At 48.0% G+C, this 24752-nt stretch overlaps 7 protein-coding genes across 7 annotated transcripts; 5 read left to right on the forward strand and 2 right to left on the reverse strand.

The window, feature by feature from the left end:
- Positions 1–1240, forward strand: BDV59DRAFT_194924 (chondroitin AC/alginate lyase; the record flags this gene model as incomplete). Its single annotated transcript, XM_073692472.1, has 2 exons — positions 1–875; positions 937–1240. The coding sequence occupies 2 exons, from the start codon at positions 1–3 to the stop codon at positions 1238–1240; spliced, it is 1179 nt and encodes a 392-aa protein (XP_073545359.1).
- A 566-nt stretch (positions 1241–1806) lies between these two features.
- Positions 1807–4848, forward strand: BDV59DRAFT_204307 (glycosyl hydrolases family 2, TIM barrel domain-containing protein; the record flags this gene model as incomplete). Its single annotated transcript, XM_073694441.1, has 1 exon — positions 1807–4848. One exon carries the CDS (start codon positions 1807–1809, stop codon positions 4846–4848), a length of 3042 nt encoding a protein of 1013 aa, XP_073545360.1.
- Positions 4849–5452: 604 nt separating this feature from the next.
- BDV59DRAFT_209709 (amino acid permease-domain-containing protein) lies at positions 5453–12295 on the forward strand (the record flags this gene model as incomplete). The annotated part of the gene is made up of 16 exons (XM_073695443.1): positions 5453–5619; positions 5842–5968; positions 6019–6176; positions 6227–6406; positions 6456–6550; positions 6603–6974; positions 7030–7352; positions 8475–8476; positions 8809–8811; positions 9939–10024; positions 10369–10449; positions 10500–10599; positions 10762–10825; positions 10878–11186; positions 11892–11941; positions 11977–12295. 16 exons carry the CDS (start codon positions 5453–5455, stop codon positions 12293–12295), a joined length of 2436 nt encoding a protein of 811 aa, XP_073545361.1.
- A 601-nt stretch (positions 12296–12896) lies between these two features.
- Positions 12897–13696, reverse strand: BDV59DRAFT_204310 (O-methyltransferase-domain-containing protein; the record flags this gene model as incomplete). Its single annotated transcript, XM_073694442.1, has 3 exons — positions 12897–13210; positions 13273–13395; positions 13444–13696. 3 exons carry the CDS (start codon positions 13694–13696, stop codon positions 12897–12899), a joined length of 690 nt encoding a protein of 229 aa, XP_073545362.1.
- Positions 13697–15217: 1521 nt separating this feature from the next.
- BDV59DRAFT_204311 (class I SAM-dependent methyltransferase) lies at positions 15218–16175 on the forward strand (the record flags this gene model as incomplete). The annotated part of the gene is made up of 3 exons (XM_073694443.1): positions 15218–15262; positions 15323–15609; positions 15671–16175. 3 exons carry the CDS (start codon positions 15218–15220, stop codon positions 16173–16175), a joined length of 837 nt encoding a protein of 278 aa, XP_073545363.1.
- A 3561-nt stretch (positions 16176–19736) lies between these two features.
- Positions 19737–20953, forward strand: BDV59DRAFT_91993 (cell wall mannoprotein 1 family protein). The gene has a single exon (XM_073697336.1). It carries the CDS (start codon positions 19959–19961, stop codon positions 20769–20771), a length of 813 nt encoding a protein of 270 aa, XP_073545364.1. The 5' UTR covers positions 19737–19958; the 3' UTR covers positions 20772–20953.
- A 1677-nt stretch (positions 20954–22630) lies between these two features.
- Positions 22631–23844, reverse strand: BDV59DRAFT_184272 (uncharacterized protein). The gene is made up of 2 exons (XM_073690658.1): positions 23528–23844; positions 22631–23431 (listed from the first exon to the last, which is right to left on the reverse strand). Exons 1-2 carry the CDS (start codon positions 23757–23759, stop codon positions 22944–22946), a joined length of 720 nt encoding a protein of 239 aa, XP_073545365.1. The 5' UTR covers positions 23760–23844; the 3' UTR covers positions 22631–22943.
- Between the last annotated feature and the right edge of the window lie 908 nt (positions 23845–24752).

Genomic DNA, 24752 nt, shown 5'->3' on the forward strand with positions numbered 1-24752 from the left:
ATGTTTCACCCAGGCACTTTTCTTGCGTTATTTGCATCTCTTTGCTCAGGGTTCATCCATCCAGGAGCCCTTCATACAACCGATGATTTCGAACGTATTGTTGGCCATGTTACCAATCAGGATGAACCGTGGAACACCACCTGGACGCTGTTATCGTCCAATTCGTATGCGCAGTCCTCATACCAGCCCCGACCGGTAGAGGTAGTCTATAGGGGCGATGACGGGGTGAACACGGAAAACTATCCCAACCTATATCGAGACACTGCAGCAGCATACCAATTAGCACTACGGTGGCGAATTTCCGGTGACACTGCCTACGCAGACGCAGCAATCAACATTTTGAATTCGTGGGCCACAACCCTAAACAGCATTGGGGGATCCAGCGACAAGTTCCTTGCCTCCGGTATATATGGCTACCAGATGGCTAACGCTGCTGAGTTGATGACAGATTATACTGGCTGGAATGATGAGGATAAAACGAATACGGCTTCCATGCTGACGAATGTGTTCGCCTACATGAACAATCTGTTCTTGGACAAACACAACGGCCAGGACTACTACCACTACTACGCGAACTGGGACCTCTGCAACCTGGCCTCACTGATGGCCATCGGCATTTTCACAGATAATCAGACCATGTACGACAAAGCGGTGAACTATGTCCGAACGGGAAATGGAAACGGGGCGCTGCCTGTTTTCGCCATTGCCAATTTTACTGAGGAGGGGACAGGGAAGATCTTGACCCAAGGCCAGGAGGCTGGTCGTGACCAAGGACATGCTACACTTGATCTTGCGCTTTGGGGTATTGTAGCTCAGCAGGCCTTCAATCAGGGTGATGATCTTTTTGCGGAATATGAGAATCTTATTCTGAATAGGTGATCACATCCACAGAACCTTTCCGCTACCTGCTTTACGGGCTAACTGATATGATTCCAGTGCGGAGTACATCGGCAAGTACAATGTCGGATACGATGTGCCATATACACCATATATGAGCTACCAAGGAAATCAGTCTGTCATCTCTACACTGGACCGCGGTACCGTCAGACCAGGAGCCGAGCTCGTGTCCGCTCATTATGGCCAATTGAAAGGATTAGATTCTTCCTGGACAGATGCCTATCGTGACTGGGTAAATGGCAATACTACTGGTGGTGTTGAACTAGGCGGCGGCTACTATGGTACAACCTCTGGTGGTTTTGACGCCCTTGGCTTCGGAAGTTTGCTTTATCGCATTGCATAGGTTGTTCCAGTGGAATCGACCTGGTTTGCATTAATGTCTCAAGCGCGTTGTACACTATCAAGTACTTTGCAACTATTTATTGTGGTTTCCGGGGAGTGTTGTTGAGAATTCTCTACGTAGAACCCGACCGGCCAAAAAGGACTGACAAGAATGGTCGGAAATAAACTAGTCCCAGCGCCTATGCCGGAGAGCTATCATAGGTAGTTTCTTTAATGTTTTTAGTCAATTGCTTATAGGCTGAAGAGTTCACGTAGATCGTGGTGCTGACATGCATACAGCTTTTGCACCTTTTGTAGTGTGATCTAACACTCCATATCTGAGCACTAGCGTCATGTCGGCCCTACATCCGTGACAAAATAAGGATAAGATACGGGGATCAGCTTCCAGGCCATGCAAGATATATTCCTTCTTGCCTTCGTGCGTGGCAGAGATATGTGCTCGGCTAATTGAAATATCAACGGCTCTCTCCTACCCCTCCTCACCCATTGCGATGTACTCGGGTCTTACTCTACACAGGTCTCACCCAGAGAAGTTGCATCTCATATCATCCATATCAATCTTACAATATGCCTTCGTCTCAGCCGCCAGACTGGAGTAATCTTCAAGTCCTTCATCGAAACACACTACCACCCCGATCCCATTTCTATTTCTATTTGGACGAAGAGCAAGCTGCTAGGGGAAATCGGAACGAAAGCCTCATCCAACTACTGAATGGAACCTGGAAGTTTCGACACGATAAATCCCCATTAAATATTCCACAATGGGACGAACTTGACCCTACCGGTTGGGCAAATATCAAAGTCCCCGGAATGTGGCAGCTGCAAGGCTATGGCCGGCCGCAATACACAAACGTCAATTACCCATTTCCTGTGGATCCCCCCAACATACCCTCCCAGAATGAAACCGGATCTTACTGGCGGGAATTCAATATTCCGTCTGAGTGGGATAAGAGCTCTCGCATCCACGTTCGCTTCGAGGGCGTCGACAGTGCCTTCCATCTGTGGGTGAATGGGCACGAAGTGGGATACAGCCAGGGCAGCCGCAATGCATCTGAATTTGATATCACTGGTTATGTCAATCGAGATTCTATTAATAGCATAGCGGTCCGAGTGTACCAGTATTGCGACGGCTCATACATCGAGGACCAGGATCAATGGCGCATGTCGGGGATCTTCCGAGACGTATATCTTCTGCCCTTTTTGCCCGACAGCATTATGGATTACATGACAACGGTCGATCTAGATGATGAGCTAACATCAGGGGTTTTACGGACTTCTATTAAGATTCAAGGAAAATCAGGCAACTTCCACATCAAACTAGTCGACTGTCACGGGCAGACTGTGGAAGAAAAGCAAGGGCCTTGCGAAGAGGTCCTGTCCATCACAGTCTCTCAGCCCAAATTATGGTCTGCCGAAGTTCCAAGTCTATACACCTTGTTCATATCATACCAAAACCGGGTTATCCGCCAGAGAATCGGATTTCGGCGTATCGAACAAAAGGGCGCAAATTTTCTCGTCAATGGAAAGCCCATCATCTTCTACGGCGTTAACCGTCACGAACATCACCCAATTCATGGACGAGCAGTCCCTTACAAAACACTGCTTTCAGATCTCCTTCTCATGAAAAAACACAACATTAATGCTGTGCGGACTTGCCATCAGCCTAATGTCCCCGAGTTTTACGATCTGTGCGACGAACTAGGATTGTACGTTATTGCTGAAGCTGATCTGGAGTGCCATGGCTTTGACCCAGTGGAGCGCATCAAGATCTCTGACCCTACACTGTCCGGACATGACCTTCAGGAGTTTGTGTACAAGATCGCCAACAAGTGGACCACGGATAACCCTGACTGGCAGGAGGCATATGTCGATCGCGCAGTGCAGCTCGTTGAAAGGTACAAGAATCACGCATCTATCGTATTCTGGTCATTGGGTAATGAAGCCTTCTATGGTCGCAATATGGCCGCTATGTACCACTGGATAAAGGAAAGAGACACGTCCCGGCTCATCCATTACGAGGGTGACCGGGAGGGGCTCACCACTGACATGTACAGTGTTATGTATTTCGGCATCAATGAACTGGTGCAGCGCGCTGAAAAATACCCTGACCGACCTTGGATCCAATGCGAATATGGGCATGCAATGGGCAACGGGCCGGGAGGGTTGAAGGAGTACATTGAACTGTATCGGTCACACCCCCGATTACAAGGCGGTTTCATCTGGGAATGGTGCAACCATGGCTTTCTGAAATATAAGGACGGCATGTCGTTCTATGCTTACGGAGGTGATTTTGGGGATGAACCAAATGACGGCGACTTTGTTATGGACGGCCTAGTCAATTCGGATCATAGTCCGACTCCTGGTCTCCTGGAATACAAAAAGGCAATCGAGCCTGTCAGCATAATCCGCGTTGGGGACCATCTTGAAGTCAGGAATCATTATGAATTCATCAATCTGGATCATCTGGTATGCTCGTGGTTGCTCCGAAGCGAATCTGGCACGACCGATCCGATGATTCTAGCCCTGCCCTCTATTCCGCCGGGAACTGCTAAGCATGTTGCAATTCCAGATGCTGCAACTCGGCATTCTGGGCCGGGGGAGCTCTTCGAACTCAGTTTCTGCCTTAAGGAGGGTACATCGTGGGCAGAGAAGGGACATGAGGTTGCCTGGTGTCAAATTCAATTGGGAAATAGCGATACATTCAACACTCCGAGTCTGCAAAATCCTGCATTACAGTTAGAGCAGAAGACAGACCAGCTCATCATTACGGGCCCCAATCGACAGGTCGAGTATATTGTCAACCTGACAACGGGAGAGCTGCAGTGGACGGCCAACGGCCAGCAGATTATGGACCGAGGGCCTGAGATCGGCCTTTATCGGGCGCTAACACAAAATGATGTTGGCGATGGAGGAGATGCTCAAGAATGGAAGAAGTTCCGGATAGACTCACTCCGGACGAGCATCCAGGGTATCACTTGGTCATCAACAGAGAGTGCTGTTACCGTTGAAAAAACTCTGCGCATCGCGCCTCCTGTGCTAGACTGGGGTGTGAATGCTACAGTGCGCTTTGAGATAGCTGCGGGGAGGTTTGACGTGAATGTCAAGGGCAATTTTAGTGGTTACCATCCCACCTACATTCCACGGCTAGGGTTGGACATGGAGCTTCCCAGCTCATTTGACTACTGTCGGTGGTTCGGTCGCGGGCCGGGAGAGTCATACCGTGATAAGAAAGAGGCCTGTCGCTTTGGATCCTACGCTAGTTCTGTGGCAGAAATGTTCACACCGTATGAATATCCGCAGGAGAATGGCAATCACACAGACACCAGGTGGGTGCGTTTAACCTCTCAGGATACTGGCCATCCGAATATTCTAACGGCCACGGCCCCATCGCCATTCAATTTCACGGTGCGGAACTACCTGATTAAAGACTTGGATGCTGCAAAGCATCCCCAGGATCTTCGTCCAATCGACACAACATTATTCTACCTGGATTATGATCACAATGGGTTGGGAACCGGAAGCTGTGGGCCAGGTCCATGGTCAGTACACCGATTACGCGCAGGCCCGTTTGAATTTTCAGCGTCATTTCTGTTATCTACTTCAGACTGAAGGGGGGGGAGTAGCAGGATTATATAGTGTGTGAGGGCAGGGATAGTGGTTAACTTATCCAAAGGCAAGGCAGAACGGTACAACTCTGTTCCTGAATGCGAACCTTGGAAACGTCCACCGAAATACGGAGTAGTGAGATCAAATTCCATGAAATAAGCTTAATTCCGGTCAGTAGACAAATATCGGATAACCTGCCGATATCCAACACTGGTCCACTTAGGGTATAGGGCTGCCATCGCAGACAGCGATATTATCACCCTCTACAAAACTACAGAGATTAGTATATAGGAAAATTCCAAGGCTGACAAGATCTGTCAAGCCGTGTCAAACCGAGCTTATCTTCCCCGCGTGAAAGATGAAGATCATCGCCAATGCTTTTCCGCCACCATGATCCCTTATCACGACATCACCAGCAAATGATCGGCCTTGTTTACCACGTATCGCCAACCCCCCACCCTGTTGCACCATCACGGGTGTCGCACCGTCAAAAAAGGATCTGAAATGACAGGTTCTTCGGAGTTTCAAGATCCATCACAATCCTTTGTTTCGTGCCTGCTAATCCAATCGTCGGATTTTTGATTCTTCAAGATCTCAACGGTAGCCAATGACGAGCACATCCAAGAAAGATGACCAAGTCATCTATCATACGCAGTCCAGTATGGACGAAGAGAATGCACATTCGGATACTGGATGTGCCAATGATCCGCTGGCAGCGCCGTTGAAAAGGCGACTACAGTCCCGTCACCTACAGATGATCGCCATTGGAGGTGAGTCCGTCCACTGCGTCACGCAGATAGTATGCAATAAATCTCACTAATACCATTTCCAGGGATCATTGGGCCTGGTCTACTGGTGGGTTCCGGGAACGCCCTCAATAAGGGCGGGCCGGCAGGGGTGCTCATCAGCTTTTCCCTCGTCGGGTTTATCGTCTACTTCGTAATGTATGCATAAGTAGTGCATCTTCACACTAAGCCCATGTGCTGACCATCCCAGGCAATCTCTCGGTGAAATGGCCACGGCCATCCCTGTCTCCGGGTCATTTACCGAGTATGCTCAGCGATTCGTTGACGATTCTCTTGCATTTGGTCTCGGGTGGGCGTATTGGTATCTCTGGGTGACGGTACGTACACATGCGCCAGCTTCCCCCTGAGAGACCTGCTGATTATTCAGGTCCTCGCGAACGAATACAACGCTATTTCCCTAGTAATCGGCTACTGGACAGAAGCTGTGCCCCAATGGGGTTGGATCTTAATCTTCTGGTTCCTCTTTCTAACACTGTCCAACTTGGGTGTTTTGGCGTACGGTGAAATGGAGTTTTGGCTTTCATTGTATGCAGGTGACTAGCCCTCATGAAATGAATCAAAGCTAACTTCAGTAGAATCAAGGTGCTTGCTCTCATCGCATTCTTTATACTTGCAATCTGTATCAGTGCTGGAGGTGTCGGCCCGGAAAAGATTGGCTTCAAGTACTGGCATGATCCTGGAGCTTTCGCCGATTCCATAAACGGGGTTGCGAGGACATTTGTCATTGCCGGAACACTCTACGCGGGCACGGAAATGTGAGTAGTTCGAGACGGCCTGTCAATACGGTAAACTGACAAGAAACAGGGTCGGCATCACGGCCGGTGAGTCCGCAAACCCTCAAAAGGCCGTACCTGTAGCAATACGCCAGGTATTCTGGCGCATTCTGATCTTCTATGTTGGTATGTATAGCCTCCATGTTCCCTCCAGTCCAACGTATGCTGATTTTCTCAGGAACCATGTTCTTCATTGGAATTCTACTCCCTTACAATGACTCACGCCTCCTCGGGTCCAGCTCCGACGCAGCTAGCTCACCTCTCACTATCGCACTTACTGATGCTGGCATTCTCCCAGCTGCCCATCTCATTAACGCTCTGATCGTGATCAGCGTTATCTCTGCCGGCAATGGCTCCTTATACGTCGCCTCGCGCACGCTTCTCTTCATGGCGCGTAATGGGAAAGCGCCACAGTTTATTGGGCGGACCAATGCCGCTGGTGTGCCTTGGGTTGCCCTCATTTGTTCTAACATCTTCACCTGCATCGTCTTTCTCACCCTGTCATCCAGCGCTGGAAAGATTTACTCTGCATTGATCACTCTATCAGGAGGTGAGTTGGCAATGAGTACCAGATAATGCTTCTACTAACACTGGTACTTTCATAGTGGCGACCTTCATTGTCTGGGCCGTTATTTGTGTCGCGCATATCCGCTTCCGGCAGGCGCTCGTGGTGCAAGGAGATGATCCTGCGCAATTACCATACCGCGCCACGCTATATCCCTGGGGAACGTATTTTGCGTTGGGCGCGAATATCTTCCTGATTTTCTTCCAGGGATACACCGCTTTTTTGAACCCGTTTAGTGTGGACGATTTCGTAATTAATTACATCTTGCTGCCGGTCTTTGTGATGTTTGTGCTGGGGTATAAGGTTTGGCACAAGACGAAGGTCGTGAAATTGCATGAGATGGATATATGGACAGGACGGAGAGTCTATGTGCAGGAAGCTGAGGATCGGAAGCCGACAACGTGGAAGAGGAAGTTTCGAAGTATTTTTGTTGGCTAATGTAGTTTTGAGAGGACTATATATACACTTTAGCTTGTCTTACAGTATACGGAGAAGCTGTGACAGGGAAACTGAGAATTTCTCATTTCGACATGCTTGCGATATAGAATTTGCTTTCTTAATTAGTATTTGGTGGAGTCCAAAAAAAAATCAGTCCGTTATGGAAATAGATATTGTGAATTTTGGTTATGAGGTGCTGGATGTATGCCCGGAAATGGAGTGCGGAATTCGTTCGTAGGTACGAAACTTCCCTTACATCACAGCCTGTGCTCTGGCCCGGTTCCTTCTTGTAAAAATATTCAACGATAAATCTCGAGCAGTGTGTAATGTTCTCTTTTAATGTATGTTACCAATGTAACCATGTTATTGCAATCTTGGAAATCCACAAGTAATGAGACATCAGACGGCCGCGGTAGATGTCGAAGTCAAATTCCGATCACTTTCCACAGTGGGCGCAGTCCTAGCTGCATTTCGAAGATAGGCCCTTGCGCAGATAGCAATTGTTAAGAATAGCATTATCGTGATCTGCGTGATCAGATTAAACCGCTCGCATGTATGCGGGCTATAACCAAGTTCGCACGGCTTATAGGAGAAAAAATAAGTAGACAATAAAAAGATAAGGGATCTGCACGCGATTAGTATAAGACAAGCTTCCTAGTATCCCACGTTTGAATATCAGGGTATATAGTTACTTAAGAAAATGCCTGTCAAGCGTTCGCTGTCCAAGGCGATCAATGGCACGACAGCAGCCATAAAAGAAAGAGGATGATTGCTGTTGACGAGGAGTGTCATTTGGTGGGTCGAGAATGGATGTTGGTGAAGCCAATGGCGGAGCATCTTCTCCCTTCATTTTGTGGGTATTTGTAGGACGAAGGAATAGCGAATTCCCAACCCGATAGAAAAGGAGATACAATGCGATTATCACATTAAACCCCAGCTGGATATACTCAACATATCCCGCACATCGTTCGTAACCCTCCCTCTGGCATATTCTTTGACCTAGGCTTGCAAATTGGTTGAAAATGGCAACACTATAATTCTAGTTAGCAGTGTGTTGCTTTCCTAAAGTATAGTTGTAGATTTGAGGATACGTACAAAGCTGTGCTCGTGCTAATACGTTTGATCTGTTTGCCGACCGCTATTTCCCCTTGAGGCTGACGTATTTCGGGTGTAGATAACGACGCTCCTGCATCAAGCGGGCTCCAGCTGTTCATATCTTGGATTGGTTTCCGAGTATCTGGCTGTACAATACTCTTGTCATGTCCGGCTGCCCGCATGGAGAAAATGGCATTACAAAAGACGAGAAACGATAGGGTGTTGAAGCTGATTCTTGAGGATAGATGAGATGTAGAACAAGGGGTTGGAATTGACGACAAATTAGGTGGTACGTATTTATATATCCAATCACAGTGGGGAGGATGTGGGCTATTTGTATGAACGACTAAGCGAGATTTGTATGGGATAGAGTTACATGAACATTCCCAACGCACTTTAATATATAGAAAGCATAGTAGTCTTGGGCACAGCTGCCGAGTCCTATCATTCGCCGAGTTATTGTTCACTTACTGTGAACAATATTTTTCTGTAGCAAAGTAATACCTAGGTAATAAGCCCGGGTTTCATTATTACATCGTGGAAGCATCAATGGCCTTGACTCTGTATTGACTCAATGGGGTTTAGAATGTCTCGTGAACAATCGGTAGACTGTGGAGGCGTGGGGGCAGTCTACTAACTACTTACGTACAAATCGGCTTCGTTAGCTTCTCTACTTAGAAGACCAGTGTAATGTCGCCGAGTCTTTTCCAAAACCTAGCGAACTGACCCCTGCCTTACGGCGGGAATAGTTTCTCGGTCGTTTCCGAGTTTCTAGGTGTTCTTGGCAAGGTATGGGTTGATTTTTGGTCTTGTAGACTGTTATTATGTTAAATATTCCACTATGGTTCCTTAGCTGACCGGTAAAGATTTCGTTGGGGGAGTCAGGTGGATTGTCTGGGGCGCTGGCTTGCCTCGCTTAAAGCAGCAACGATCGCAAATGACAGAGAAGGAACAGACATACTCCCTAGGTATGCAACAACATAAACCAAGGGATCCAGCTATGTGATAATTCCTTGATAATGCCAATCATAACGCTGTACCCCTGGACTCCTCTCGTCTAGATCGCATAGATAGCCGACGATCAGCTAGATCAACCACCGAGATCGGTAAGCGTATCGGGAATCCACCTGATTGTCCCCGCACAATCATATAAGCTGCGAATTCCTAAAGCCAGGAGGACTTGAGCTCAACATCCGATGTGTGTAGGGCACAACAAAATGCCAATCCCGAAGTATCAAACAGCTGCCTGCATTGATAACCCCCGCCCTGGAGCGAAGCTGGAGCTTCGTCATAATGTCCCTGTGCCTGAGCCAAAGGCCGGGGAAGTCTTAATTCAAATGGAGTGGACAGGTTTCTGGTTAGTTCGATGCATTGGCCATCTAAGTCGATTGCAATAATGAAATTAACAAAACATAGCCATTCCGACCTGCACAATATCAACGGGGAATTACCTATGACGACGAATGTACCAGGCCACGAAGGGGTTGGTCGGGTGGTCCAAGGTCGGCTTGAGATACCTTTGTTTGAAACCTTCACTAACTCCCTCAGTCGGCCCGGGTATTTCAACTGATACGATGGGGAAGCGCGTGGGTGTAAAGTCCGTGTTTTTTCCATTTTCGAAAAGCGTCACTCCTAACAGGACGCTAGGTGGCTTTACAGCAGTTGCAGAAAATGTCCTACGTGTCAGGTTCAGTATACAAACTGTCCCAACCAAAGTAATTCGGGGCGGGTAGGTATAAGCTGCGGTTGATCACCTCACACTGCTAACATCAACTAGAACGTTCCTGGGACTTTCCAACGTATGGTAGATTTCTATCACTTCGAGCCTTGCTTCTAATCTTAGCAGAATATGTCGTTTCCCCCGCAGATTTTGTCTCCCTCATCCCTGAAGGTCTAAAACCGGAAGCTGTTGCGCCCTTGTTATGTGGTAAGTGAGTGATCGGACGTCTTGTTACGGCGCAGCTAATCAGTCGGCAGCTGGTCTGACTATGTATGGCGCGGTGAATAAGTTGCATAGTGTCTGCAGCAAAGGTGATTGGGTCGTCATCATGGGAGCTGGTGGCGGTTTAGGACATCTGTAGGTCACTTCCACATCGACATAGACACATAGGTCGCATGAGCTAATTTCTCAGGGGAATCCAAATTGGAAAGGAGAAGGGATACAATATTATCGCTGTGGACAGGTAAGAGGACTAACGTCTTTTTCCAAACTAACTGTCCACCCTGCTCACTTTCCTAGCGAGTCGAAGCGGGATATATGCATCAACTCTGGCGCTGCAGCGTTTATTGATTTCAAGGACGATGTACGAGTCGCCCCATCGCTTACAATAAACTTCTGGCTAACATCTGTTGAAGGTGCAGCAGCGCGTCCGAGATTTAACCGACGGTATAGGCGCCCACGCCGTCATTGTAGTTGTCGGTTTAGAGAGTGCCTATGAGCAAGGAGTGACGCTCCTTCGACCGGTCGGCACACTAGTCTGTGTAGGGCTTCCACGTCCAGATTATCATATCCCTATCTCCCCGCTAGATTGTGTCAACTCCGGGTACCATATTGTTGGCAGTGCGGTCGGGACAGAGAATGAAATGCAGGCGCTACTTCGGATGGCGGCGGAAGGGAGTGTGTCTACACACTATGAGGAGTTTAGCCTTGAGCAGGCTAACGAGGTGGCTGAGAAACTGGAAAAGTTTTTGGTCAAGGGCCGGGCCGTGATGCGGATTCCGACGGAGTGCGCCGATAGGAGATAAAGGCCGTTCTGGGGAGAGATTGAGGGGATGAGAGCCAGTCATTATGGCACTGGATGCGATTAATCTCAAAGGCGGATTCGGCATGAAAATCCGATAATTTGGGGTTTTATATATGCCAGACAACCAGAAGGGCTCTAACTACAAATATGTCCCCACGCTCGCGGCGAGATAAGCATGTGGATGAATACTCAGGAAATTATTGGCTCGTGAGTCTGCATTACCTCTAAGACAGACCCTGCTGTGTCTGCGGCATGATAACCCTCCCCGCTGGACCTGCAGACATGCATGCTAAACCCTGCCAATCCCCTTATCGAACCTCCTCACGGGTACCTCCAATGTAACATGGAATTTGTCTCTGTTGATTTGTTTCCCCTGATAGGTTTGCTTGTGCCTTCTCGTGTCGACTGGTTTCCCGGTGCATACGGCTGGAGTATGTAACCTTCAGCGCATATAAACCGGCCTGGGCCCCTATTGCTGGAGTTTGGAAAGCAGTACAGTAGGAACCAGAATATATTCATACTTTGTTACATGCCTTGAACTCCTCAGGAAGTTTTGCTGATAAAGATGATGCCCATCCAAGTAGGAACCCCACTCTTCAACCACTGGACCAACGTTCTAGTGCAGATAACTAAACTGTGTCCTCCTAGGCCATTGCCTTTGCCTCGCTCCTTTTTGTTCAGGGCACCCTCTCGATCCCTCAGCCTTTGAGTACTCGTGCGTGTGCATACACATGTGGTAGTGTCTGCTACAGCTCCAGCGCCGTGTCCAGCGCCCAGTCTGCCGGCTATGAAAAGTACTCCAGCGGTGAGACTGTCGGAAGCAACGACTACCCGCACGTTTACAACAACTACGAAGGCTTCGACTTTCCGGTGTCTGGAACTTACTACGAGTGGCCTATTTTGAGCTCTGGTCAAATCTACACTGGCGGTTCTCCCGGGGCTGACCGAGTCGTTTTTAACGAGAATGACCAGTTGGCTGGTGTGATTACACACACCGGGGCTAGTAGTAATGATTTTGTCTCTTGTTAAGACTACATCACCTCATTATTTAAAAATTAGGCCTTGCAAAAACTTGGTCTTTTTTGGAATAAAATATGAGGCTCAATGGAGCAATTTTATGCGACTATAACCAGTCAGCTTGTGCCTCAGGAGGGAAGTTATTAGGCCATATGCGTACCTCACGTCTGACGAATTGAACTTTTCCTTCCCTACCGTCAGTCGGTTACGCTCCCTCTATTATCCCTCCCGTTACTTTATTTGCCCTTCCCGTTCCCCTGGCTGCCGTCTTAGCTCGGCTTCCTATCTTTAGCGTTCCTCTGTCTGTCTCTTTTTTTTTTTTTTCTCTGCTCGCTTCCGTTGCTTCTCTACGCTAAGAAAAAGCGCCTTGTAGTCCGGCGAGCTACTTCTATTTATTATTACTGTGCATAAGGGATAAAAAAAATAGAAAACCCTAAGGCGACATTGGTCGTCAGTCTCTCCCTGTCGTCACTGTCATAAGATGCCTATTAGCTGCATTCTGTCTGTTTTTCTTCTCTTCCTTTCTCCATGCTTGAAGTTCTCGTTTCTAGGTGCCATTAGATAGGAGCTTAATCCATCTTTTTGAAAGACCGTCACGGTATCTACACTTACCTCACTCAATCAACACCGCTTCAATTATACTTGTCCCCGGGTTCTCCAATCCAACGATCCTTTCAATCCGAAACCCCCCTCCTCGCAAAAGCCGCTCCCATTGTTTTACGCTGCGTTCCTTTCCAGCGAGGAAAATCATATTAATATCATACAGTACTTTCTGCGCATCTGGCCTGGTGTCTGATATGACAACATCGCAGATAAGAAGCTTTGAATTGTACCCTCTCATTGCTGGTGCCAAGTTCTGGAGAATTGTGGTGCACTCTGCATCTGGCCAGTCGTGAAGGATGCATTTGTAAAGGTATGCCACGGCGCCTAGAGGGATTTAGGTCAGGCAAACATGTATATTGACATGCAAATCGTGAAATAAATCTTACCTTTGACGGGTTGCACTTGTGTAAAAAAGTTATATGGTTGCACCTCGACATCTGGCGGACATACCCTCTCTCCAGCCTCGATAACACTGGGCAGATCTTGTAGAACGAATTTGCCTTTGATGTCTGGATAGTGAGCGTATATTGACTCAATGCTTTGACCCCTTCCCCCACCGACGTCCACCAAGACGACATCATCGTTGCTCGTCACTTGAAGACTCCCAAAATCATAGGAGCTACCTATTTTTCCGTGGCCCTTTAAGCTCGTCATGGCTTCGTTAAATGTTTTCGAAGCTTTTTGATCTTTCTGCAGCAGAGTGAAAAAGTCCATATCCTTTACACCCCGCGCAAAGGCATAAGGCGTATTCGTTGGATCAGAGGGACTCACAAACCCCATGGCATTGAAGAAATCCATGTAAGAAGACATGCTGAGAAGTACATTGTCCCATTGGTGCTTGGTATACGACTGCATGCACTTATTGGTCCATTCCCTGGACAGCATAGTTTGCTGGTATGTATTCTCGTCCACCTCTTCTAGAATATCCAACACACCAAGTGCACGCAGGATTCGCCCTGTGAATTCTAAATCTGTCCCTGTCTTCGTGACTAGATTCTCCGGTGTGAATGGCCCTGAGAGAGGCATGTGATCGAAGAGATTCATCTCAATGGCGAGTCGTACGCATAGAATCTTGTGAGGCTGGAAATGGAAGGATATGAGATACTGTCGGGGTTCCATCACACTTTTAATGAGTTTTTGGGAGGCCAGAGCAATTGTTTGTAAAGTAACTGTTTTGTCTGCTGCCGATTCATATTGGGATATTGCTTCATTTATTGAAGAGACGAGAGAGGAGAGCTGGGAAAGGGAGGGGTCGAAGGGAACTGATTTGTAGTCGGCCATTTTGGTGAGATCTGAGTTTATCAGTGAGGTTTTGAATTTAGAACGCGACTTCGACGTAGAACAGATCAATTTATTTCTTAACAGAGGCCCAGTACCAACTACAATGTATGTGCCATTGTGCTGTGCTGTTTTATAACAAACAATCAGCAAAACCCCAATCATGTTTATTCATTTGGCTCCACCTTCTTCAGCCGTACTCTTCATCCAGGTTTGGCCAGGTACAGTCGAACTACTGCGCACCGATGGGGGTAGTAGGATGTCCCGGTGGGGGAGTTGAGTCCTGTGTGTTGATCATTTCCGTGTTTACCTATGTGGGCACACTACACATGATTCAAGATAACCTTTATAGATAAGATTACGGGTAAACGGGTTCATCCTAATTGATCCTGTTTGTTTAATCACCCCATCACTCTGCATAAGCACCCACTTAGAGCGGCTAATATGTAACCTGATCGTGCAAAGCCGATAGGAAACAATTCCTATTTGCACGCCCCTGGCTGGCTGAATATGCTTATCCACTCCGATATGCCAGTTCTTTACCTTGGCAGGATGCACATAGTATGATCGCCAGGTCGATTAGACCTACTGCAGCTGAAGAATTGGGTCAATGATGTCACGTCACGTTAGTCCTGGAACACCTAGCCTGCGATTTTGCATACTTGAAATAAGGCGGCAGTCGGAAGTCGGAAGCTGAACAGTGGTGATTACCTGGCTGAGCTGAGTGGAACTTTGAGTGATTCATTATGGACTGCCACGTAACAAATCTCTGAAATTAGTCGAGAATTATACTTCGACAACCAGCGGAGACCCTGTGCTTTGTTGAGCCAATTGGCTGGGGTAGATGGGATCACCAAGAAAACCTGTGCAGCAGAGCGAAGGAGACTTGAGGGGCAACCTGGACGATGAGCATGTATGTGGACTTCTAACTGATTTATATTTCGTCCATTATCCCGGAACCTGGAGCATGGAAGCACCACCTACCAACAGCACCGCAACATAGATCTCCATCAAAAGGTGATCAAAAACACCTCAATCTATTCTAGAGTAAAAATGGGGGAAGCAGCAACTACCCAGAAGGACTACTGGTCTTCTAAGGTATATGATATGGAAATCTTTGAAGTTTGTCGTGATATAACAGCTAAACCGATAACCCAGACCTACGCAACAGCCGCCTCGTTCGTTCCCCATTTTGCAGATACACTTGTTCAAAGTATAGAGTTTAAACCCACGGACCGGGTTCTGGACATAGGATGTGGAGATGGAATATTCACCGCCAGTTTTGCCCCCGCGGTAGGATATGTGTTGGGGGTTGATTCCTCTCCCTCGATGATCGACTCGGCTAGGAACTTGGACCTCAAAGGAGCAGTCGCCGATTTCCGTGTCGTTGACTGTCGGCATCTTGAGCAGGAAGAGGACATTATCAATGGAAAGTGGGATAAGGTGTAAGTATAAGTGATAAGGGTGAACTCAAGTGCATTGGATATGCTTTCTGACACACTTCAGTGCTTCTAATGCTGCCTTCCATTGGATCTTGGGTGCTCCCTCCACACGTGTCTCCACCCTAGAGGCCATCTATAAATCCCTTAAGCCGGGAGGCACCTTCTTCTTCGAGAACCCGGGCCACGGAAACGCGCCAGAAATGCAAACGGCCATCATGTTCGCCCTTGACAATCACGGGGTCCCCGTCGAAGAGGCCGAGGCCGGATGCCCGTGGTATTATCCGTCAGACGACTGGATGAAGAAGACACTAGAGAAGATTGGCTTCAAAGTATCAGCCATTGAACTGAAGCCTAAGGCGCTGAAGCTGACTAGTGAGATGAACGGGGGACTAGAGGGATTTTTGCGACTGATCGGAGGCCAAATGCTGGATCTTCTTTTGGATACTGAAGAAAAAAAAGAAAGTGCGATGAAGCAAATGGTTCGAATGCTGCGTTTAGGCACGACCAGGGAAGATGGAACACAGTGGATTACGTATTATAGTTTGAGATGTGTTGCTATCAAGCCATGAGATTGTAGGACAACTCGGTTTCACTCGATGTTCGGAACGAGGAAGCGCTATATGCTATACATCAAGAATGATATAGGATCAAAACAATGTGCCGACTGGTAAATCCTAATTTCCAGCAAAAAGCGTCACAATATTTTATTTAAGATGAGGGCATTGTGCCCGACAGCTGGATATCAAATACAAAAGATACTCTTTAGTCGCCGGGAAGTGTCCCTCACTTCCCTTACAAACTCCGCCTGCGCAGAGAACCCCCTCCACGAACTTTGCCTCTCACTTTCCATAAATTTCCCTGTCAATCTTTCTGACAACACCAGGTGTGCTTGTATCATCCACCCTAACTATACCGAACCGCCCACTGTTACTTTCTGTGATATTGGCTGCTTGGCCTAAGTGGATTCAAGCGCAGCAAATAGGTTCTCTGGGCCAGGAGAGGGCGAGTGCCCTGCGAATAGTGTTCGCAGGCCAATTGTACCTCCCTCCACCTCCCTTGGCCTTCGAAAGAATTGGAATAGTAGACCTCCCCTTATCTGCCGAAAGCCAGGTGGATCTATGGAACTGGAACAGCGTGGCTATGTACAGGGTGGAGCTATCGGGCTCCAGTGGCCAGGTCGCCGAAAGGTCTTCGAAGCGGTCGAGGTCTCTTCGACGGACGGTGATGACAGTTCGCTAGCCGAACTGTCATAGTTATCTACATTAGCTACCGCATAATGGTAGATCTGGCTCAGGAAATCACATTTCCTATGTACTTCAAAGTTGTATGTACATGTGATATTACTACTGTACCGAGCTAAATTAGGTTTTCAAGGGTTCTAACTCGATAAAGCTTCGTTTGTTTGCTGATTCTGCGTTTTGTCGCAGTTAGAATTTGACAATTGATGCAATAGAATTATATAACTGAAAACTTTTGCAGTAATATCCTTGACAATATCGACTCTATATTCGTAGTATACTCTCTCACGAGCGCCAATTTTGCTGACGAGGATGTCCTCATATCATCAACTCCTGGCTAGGGATGCACCCGGTGCGGGTTATAAAGTCAGCAGCCCGCACCGCACCACAATCCGCATGGATTGCATGCCGGTCACTGCGCAGGCTGGTACGGTGGCCCACTGCGGGTTGTGGTGCAGGTTGACCACCCTAAATGACACAACCAGGCGAAGATGGGAAATATTGACTAATTGTATTTTGCTCAAAAAAGCTCGTAAATGCTGAATTAAACTATAATATCTACGATAAGGAATTACTAGCTATAGTAGTAGTATTTAATGTCTAAAAAATATACCTAGAAAGAATTCTGTATATTCAGAAGCAGAAAAAAAAGATCACCAGATCCTTGTCTGTATATAGTGTACCTAAGGATCAAAAGGCCTACTAGTAGCGAAACATTTGTCTTAAGGCTGATTTGGCTACGCCGTTGGTCAAAGTCCGGAACGTCCGGTTAACATGTGAGCATCATAATACAACATGGTGAAAAAGAAATCATATACGCGTTACGCACGCATAGAGCGCCGCATGTAGACGAGCTTTGCATGTATCTTCTCCGTATTTTGTCTGATAGTATGAGCTGTCATGTTTGGATATCTATATCCGTGGCGCTTCTGCGGAAAAAAAACTCGAATTCACGTATTCTCGTTTCAAGCAAGGACCGCCATTGAGAAAACAAGTGGTGAGCAAGAATGTCTACAATGTTGCAATATCACGGTAAACCTCGGCGAGAGGTCTTCACATTTAGTGGTCACATGGTCACGTCTTTATAGGGTGCTTTGTTATTGAGACCGCCTACTTGAAAGCAGGGAGTATGCTGCGAGAAATTGTCCCATGCCTTGTATGCTCGCCCAGCGCCACACCGAGGATCGTTGCACTAAAAAATCAATAGTGTTTGTCTTACCTGTATGACCAATACATCAAAAAGTCCAAATTCCCGGTCATTTAACGGACTATATATCCATGAGACATATTGTTCATCCAGTCATACGTAATCCGCTGTGAAGCTTATGAAGTTAGTCTGCTCTACATCAGGGAAGTGGCACGCTGTTTAGGCCACTAGCAACATGAAGCTACTGCAGAAGGTTACATGCGTCGCGCAGCTACAAACTAGCTGACAGGGTCTCTTTATTAAGCACTAAGCAGTTGTGGTAATCAGTGCGAGGTTCAATTTGGTGAAAACTAGACGCTGTTTCAATCCTTGTATATTGCCACCGTTTGAATGTAATTGTGGAGGGTGTACTCCGTATAATTGGCCAGATCCCATGATCCTGTTGGAACTAAACGGTCAAAAGCGGTATTATTGCCCGGAGCCTGCCGCTGGAGCTCCAAACATAAGGATTTTGCCGCAAACATGCCGCTAGGGTACTCGGTCCCGAGACAAGTTTCCTATTGACCTAGGTAAAGTCCAGACTTCAGGGTAAGAAGGATCCAGCATCTTCCTGCGTAGACTACAAGCAGGCATGATCAACTTATCTGCCAGGTACAAAATCGGCCCACGTCATCCACTAACGCAAAGGAGCAAGCCCAGAAGTTCAAAGTCATGGAACGGAAATTAGCTGAAATCCTGCCGCCATCGTGAACGGGAAAATGGCTCTTCAGTCGGACTGTTAGGTACTGAGATGCCAATACCGGGACCGAGGAAATATATAGAACGTTGCACAATGGCAGATCACACGATGGCGATGGGGCTTGATTGGCCCGAAGGATGCGCAGGAGCGGGTTTGGGTTGGAAACAAAGTTCCCATCGAGGGTCTCTTGAAAGAATCTGCCAGAAGCAAAACCAGAAACCGCTGTTTCTCTTTGTCGGATGTTCGGAGGCAACACCAGATTCGGGCAAGATGATGCCAAGCGACAGACGTATTGAACATACGATCCTAGTTCACTTTAGGCCCGATACGACGCTAGTTCCCTCGGGTGTCCGGGACGCCAAACAAGCTCGGGACGATGATTCGCCCCATCTGGAGACGGAAATGAACCCAAGCACCGATGCTGCGGGGTATGAAGTGCAATTTCTCCAGATGTCTCAGACTAACTCTGGCTGGCCAAACTCGCTTAGACAATCCCCAGCCAGGGACAAATGAGAATCCGGGGTCGGGCCGGGGTTAGAGGACGCTAAGACGTTGGCTCAGAGTCCATTGAATCTACCTTGCTGCTAGCATGGCTGGGTTGGCTGTCGCTGTTGTTATTGTCTTCATCGTTGGGGTTGGAATTAGGGCATGGCGCGCCATGTGAGTACTCACACTGCATTCGAATACGTACAACGAACTCCTCCCCGCTGCATTCTGCGTGATACAATGTGGCCACTGACGCCATGGATGCCATCATCCAGCCACAAGGGCCCTCGGCGGACTGCCAGCTTCCCTGAATGAGCTTCTTCCCCGACTCCAAAGTGAAAGCCCTGAGTCGAGAACAAGCATCACAGCGACGATCTTTCTCAAATGTCACCTAATTAATTCCTCCCGACAACCCCGTGAGATCCTGGTCTAATCTTAAGGAATCGATGACAGATCCCAATTTCACACCATTCCCCCGATCATGCTAATAATAACATGCTTCTAACCTGCCCCTGATGGAGCCTGGCCGAGGCCCCTCGCCCGTAGTTTTCTGTGCATGTGAGCTTCATTTCCCTCGTGGTGTATATATAGGTGTATTGAGATCTCCCTTCTCCAGTCTCCATAACCAACACCGATCATTCGTTCTGGTTGATCTTCCATCGGGCACTCGTTTGACCTTCCCCCTTTCTATACGGAACATAGAATCCCTCTAATTACTTTAATCCTCACACTATCGTTCAACATGCGCTTCTCTGCTCTGTTCACTCTCGGCCTGGCCACCGTTGCCATTGCCACTCCCACCAAGGTCCAGCGTGATGCCGCCCCCGTGGAGAGCGTCATCTCTGCCATCCAGGACAAGACCGAGGCCCTTGGCACTGCCATCAACGGCTACAGCGGTGGTGATACCTCCAGTGTTGAGTCCGCCTCTTCCGATCTGATCTCCACCATCAAGTCGGGCGTCGAGACCGTCAACAGCAACGGTGATCTGACCTCCACCGACGCCCTGGCCCTCACCAGCCCCGTCCAGGACCTCACCAAGAAGGTTGAGTCTGTTGTCAACAGCATCATCGACAAGAAGTCCCAGTTCGTTTCGGCCGGCGCTGGCGGCACCGTCCTTGAGTCTCTCAAGGCTCAGTATGCCGCCGCCCAGAGCCTCTCCGATGCCATCTCCTCCAAGGTTCCCTCTTCCCTCTCTGATCTCGCCGCCCAGCTCTCCGCTGGTATCACCGACGCGATCCAGAAGGGCATTGACGCCTACAAGGATGCCGCCAACTCTGGCTCCTCCTCCTCCACCTCCTCTGCTGAGCAGCCCACTTCCACTGCCACCGGCGGTGCCTCCACCACTGGCGGCTCCTCCCCCACCACCTCTGCTGGATCTTCCACCACCTCCAGCCCGGTGATTCCCTCCGGCAGCTCTGCCCCCAGCTCCTCCTCTGTGGCCTCCACCCCCGCCGGCTCCTCTGCTCCCATGCCCACCTTCACTGGTGCTGCTAGCAAGGCCGGCTTCTCCGTCGGTGGTGCTCTTGCTGCTGCTGCTATCGTTGCTGCCTTCTAAGTCAGTGATAGCACGCGGCTGGCTGGAATGGGATTAGCCATATTGCTTTAATGACGATGGCCATGAGCTATGCTCGCTCGATATAATGTGTGAAACAAAGGAAGGGCATGCTGTGTATATTCTATTCCATCTAAATACGTGCCATGGGCGGATGCCTGTATATTGGGATATTTCACTTGTATACTCGTTATAATGTAGCAATGCCTATTTGAAGTTTCAATGTACTACTGTATATGCTTGTAATGGGATAATATGAAGCTTAGCTTGTACATGATTTGCGCATACTCTTGGTGCTGCAATATCGTCCTGCTGGCTCCCAATCCAGAATACCTCTTTTTTTAACTCCACAATCCATATGTATCCATTTGTCTAGCAGCATCTGCACCAGCACCGACCAATGGCCTTTTTTAGACGCCGTTATATTAGCTCCTCAGTCCAATAACAACTGCACCACCTTCTGATGCCCGTAAGCTGATGCTGCCTGGAGCGCATTGCCATAGCGTCCACCCTGGGCATTGATATCAGCTCCTCTTTCGAGGAGCATCTGCACCACCTGCTGATTCCCATTTTTACATGCCATATAAAGTGCACTTCTACCCTCCCTATCTTGCGCATTAACGTCAGCTCCATTATCCAGTAGTATTTGCAGGGCTTGCTGACGCCGCCTTGCAAATGATGCATGGCGTGCGGTGCAATATGTGCTGTTGATATTAGTATCAGCTCCGTTATCTAGTAACACCTGCACTACCTGCTGATGTCCAAGTGCAGATGCTATATGAAACGCACTTCCAAGAAAAGACGTGGTATTAATATCAGCTCCGTTGTCCAGTAATATCTGAACCACGCGTGCGTTCCCATTTCTAGATGCTTCCTGGAGTGGAGAAAGGTCGAATAATGGGGCGTTGACCAATTGTCTTGTTCTGTTGCTGTTGCCCTGAGACAAAATGATGTCGTGGAGCACATCTTCAAGGCCTAGGGAAGAAGCAAAGTATACCGTAGATGGTTTAAAAACCAATCTTGCGGAAGTAGCGATCGTCGACTTCCCAAGGAATAGGTCTCCATACAAGCCCGCCCAGGTGTGAAATACTTCTTCTTCTTCTTTGAACAATCTTGATATTAGCTCTTTACATATAAAACCCTCCTCTTTAGAGTATTCGTAGTGTCTGTGCCACGCCTGAGCAGCAAAACGAGCCAGCGGGAAGTTCATATCTATTTCGGCACTTAAATCCATTTCTGACAACCTTGGCTCTAGAAGATAGCCAAGACATATCTGCGCAATCTCCGAATGCGCAGTTTTAGACTGGAGCTCAAATCTTGCTGCCTTTGTTCCCTTGATGCGATCTGAAGTGAGGTACTCCTGGACAGAGAAATGGGCAATGCGCACAATTTCTTGGCTCTGCTGCGGGTTATCACGGATCTGAACAGCTTCAATTAATCCAGGGCATGTATTTAGTAAGCATTCTTTTTCTTCGCCTTCAGTGAATCGGCTGTCGTAATCCAGGAACGGAGGCTGACCTAGGTTAACTGCACATGCATCAACAAGCTGTGCCACTGTTAACGGCCGAAATGAAAAGCAGAGAAGTGTGAGGATGCGTCTAGCATCCTCAACGTAGACATCGTCAATAGAACATAGCATTCTATCATATATTTCATCCAGGCTTTTGGGCAATGATTGCAGGCATCGCTCAAGGTGTCTCCTCGATTTGCATTTTTTCAAAGCCAGAAGTTGACATTCAACATAACGAAACCTTCCGTCCCTGTTAGTGGCTGCGATGTCTTTTGTGGAAAGGATTTATAATCCCAACTCACACTCCTTGGGCACGGTCAGATAGTGCTTTCTGGATCTGATCCTGATGGTTTTGCCATTTCTTCAAATCTTGATTGGTCTTTAGCTGGAAAGCAATGAAGCTATTGATGTCATTATCAACTCCAGTGTTTTTCACAGCCACATCCTCTGCTAGTTGAGGGTTCACAGCTTTGCGTATGTCCCACTCGTCACGGCTGGTAACCAAAAGATGTAAGCCAGGTATATGCCACCTTCGCATCTCCTCAATCGTCTCTAAGACCTGTTCTCTTTCCTCATACCGGGGACTTTCACCAAGAGCATCGATCATAATATACGCCTGTTGGAATTTCTGTATGGTGCTTCGGAGCTGCTCGATAAAAACTGAATCAGGCGGCGTTCCAGATCTGTATGAGTCGTAAAGGCGTTCCACTTCTGTCTGGCATTCTCGATTCTGAGCTGATAATTGTAGCAGCAGGGTCCGTATCATTCCTGAGGCATCTTTCTTTGTGTTGTCCGTAAACGTAAAGTAAAAAGAAAGCGATGCCTATATTGGTTTGATGCTGTTGCTGATTAAAGATATGGTGGATAATGGTCGAGCATAAAACCGACTTGCCGCAGCCAGCAAACCCGTTGAGCCATAGAAAGGAATTTGCTTGAGTAGTCCAAGTGATGAAACGAGAATCGTGAATAAGCCAATCCCCTGTCCCAGGATGATGTTTGGAGCGAGCAGAATTGTGGTTGACAGTTACATCAGGGGCTTTCAACCAGTTACGGACATCGGAAGATAGCTGGTTGGCCTGGATGCACTGGAGAAGTGATTTGATCTCCACGAGGTTGTCATGGGTTCTTTTCTGTTCTCCAAGCTGCAGGGCGTCTAGCGCAACAGAGAGGTTAGCCCGGATTTCCCAATATCTTCATCTAGCTTTTGAAGGGTGCTTTGTCGGAATGGGTAAGCAAGCCGGCGACCAACTATCAATGGAGCTGTGGACATTTCTAGTCAGGTCTTCATCCGACCGACCGGAAATAGCTTTATCGATAGACCGGAAGATATGGAGGAGGCTATCCAGTCTATCCGCGGTGCGGGCTATCTCGACACCCTGTCCCCTATATGAAATATAGTATTTGAAGAGATATTCCGAGACCTGAATGCCTAGTGAAGAGAACCCAGCAACTCCCGCTGGGATAGACAGAGGACCAGCCATTCGCTGATATTCGCTCTTGAGGCTTGAATTGCCTTTAGTTTCGAATTGATGCAACTTTTGGAAGAGTGCTTGCGGTCAGGGCATTGGCTCCCTAGTATCTGAAAGGGGTAATCTTTTCTCAGCCTTGTTCCTCTTACAATCCAGGCGCCTCAACCCCGCACTAAGGATCCTACACAGCCTCGTCAAGGCTTAGAACGCAAGGTTGATAAGGAGCCTTCATAGAGACCATTATTTTACTTTCTTCTTGGGCGAAGAGCGCAAGGACCCTGCCCCAGGCGTGTAAGATGATCATCTTGCCGTCCAAAAGTAGTATCAAAAAGATACTCTAGAAGGCAAGGCATGAAGAGTGACGGTGTCTCATACTCGCCTCTCTAACTGGTGAGACTGTATCGAGGAACCGCGGATCTCCGTATGATTACGTTGTCCGTGGCAGTGGACTTTGGCCATAGTTTCAGTCTGCGTAGACTCAATCTGGCTTACGACTGCACAACACGAGGACCACTTTCTGTTTCCACTGCACAGACTGAGCGGAGAGTTTATTTGGTGCTTGTATCTTACATGATGGTCAGATGCTTATTCCGAACCCCATACTTCACTGTTTTTAGCAGCACCTGGGTGAAGCATACTTCTCAGAATGCAATCACACCCCAGCTGGACTCCTCCAAACCACATCAAAGGCCTTAGAAGGCCTTAGGAAACAGTGACTCACCATGGCTAAATGACTAATTGTAGCGGTAAGAACATACTTTGAACGTGTCTCAGGGATTCATCATCGAACGGAAGACGTCCCTGTCTCCCCGATACCCGATACAAACAAAATTCTCCACAGGAAAAGACCAAGAATTTACGTCTGCCTATGTTTCTACAGGAATGACCCAATTTCGGTTGATTATATGGGGCTCTCCACTTGCGGAGCTATCCGCGGCCTTCATTGGGTCGGTGGTGTCTGTACACCGCCAGACCGTCCTGCTGCGCCGTTGCGAGGTGAGGCGA

The sequence above is a fragment of the Aspergillus ambiguus genome (genome assembly GCF_047715705.1).
Source record: "Aspergillus ambiguus strain CBS 117.58 unplaced genomic scaffold BDV59scaffold_31, whole genome shotgun sequence".
Taxonomy (NCBI): domain Eukaryota; kingdom Fungi; phylum Ascomycota; class Eurotiomycetes; order Eurotiales; family Aspergillaceae; genus Aspergillus; species Aspergillus ambiguus.

Bases quoted from the DNA above. Each gene is read 5' to 3' on its own strand.
- BDV59DRAFT_91993 (XM_073697336.1), top strand. From the start codon at position 19,959: ATGCGCTTCTCTGCTCTGTTCACTCTCGGCCTGGCCACCGTTGCCATT.
- BDV59DRAFT_184272 (XM_073690658.1), bottom strand. From the start codon at position 23,759: ATGGCTGGTCCTCTGTCTATCCCAGCGGGAGTTGCTGGGTTCTCTTCA. The intron at 23,432-23,527 runs GTTGGTCGCCGG...CTGTTGCGCTAG, and splicing joins TGTCCACAGCTCCATTGATA to ACGCCCTGCAGCTTGGAGAA.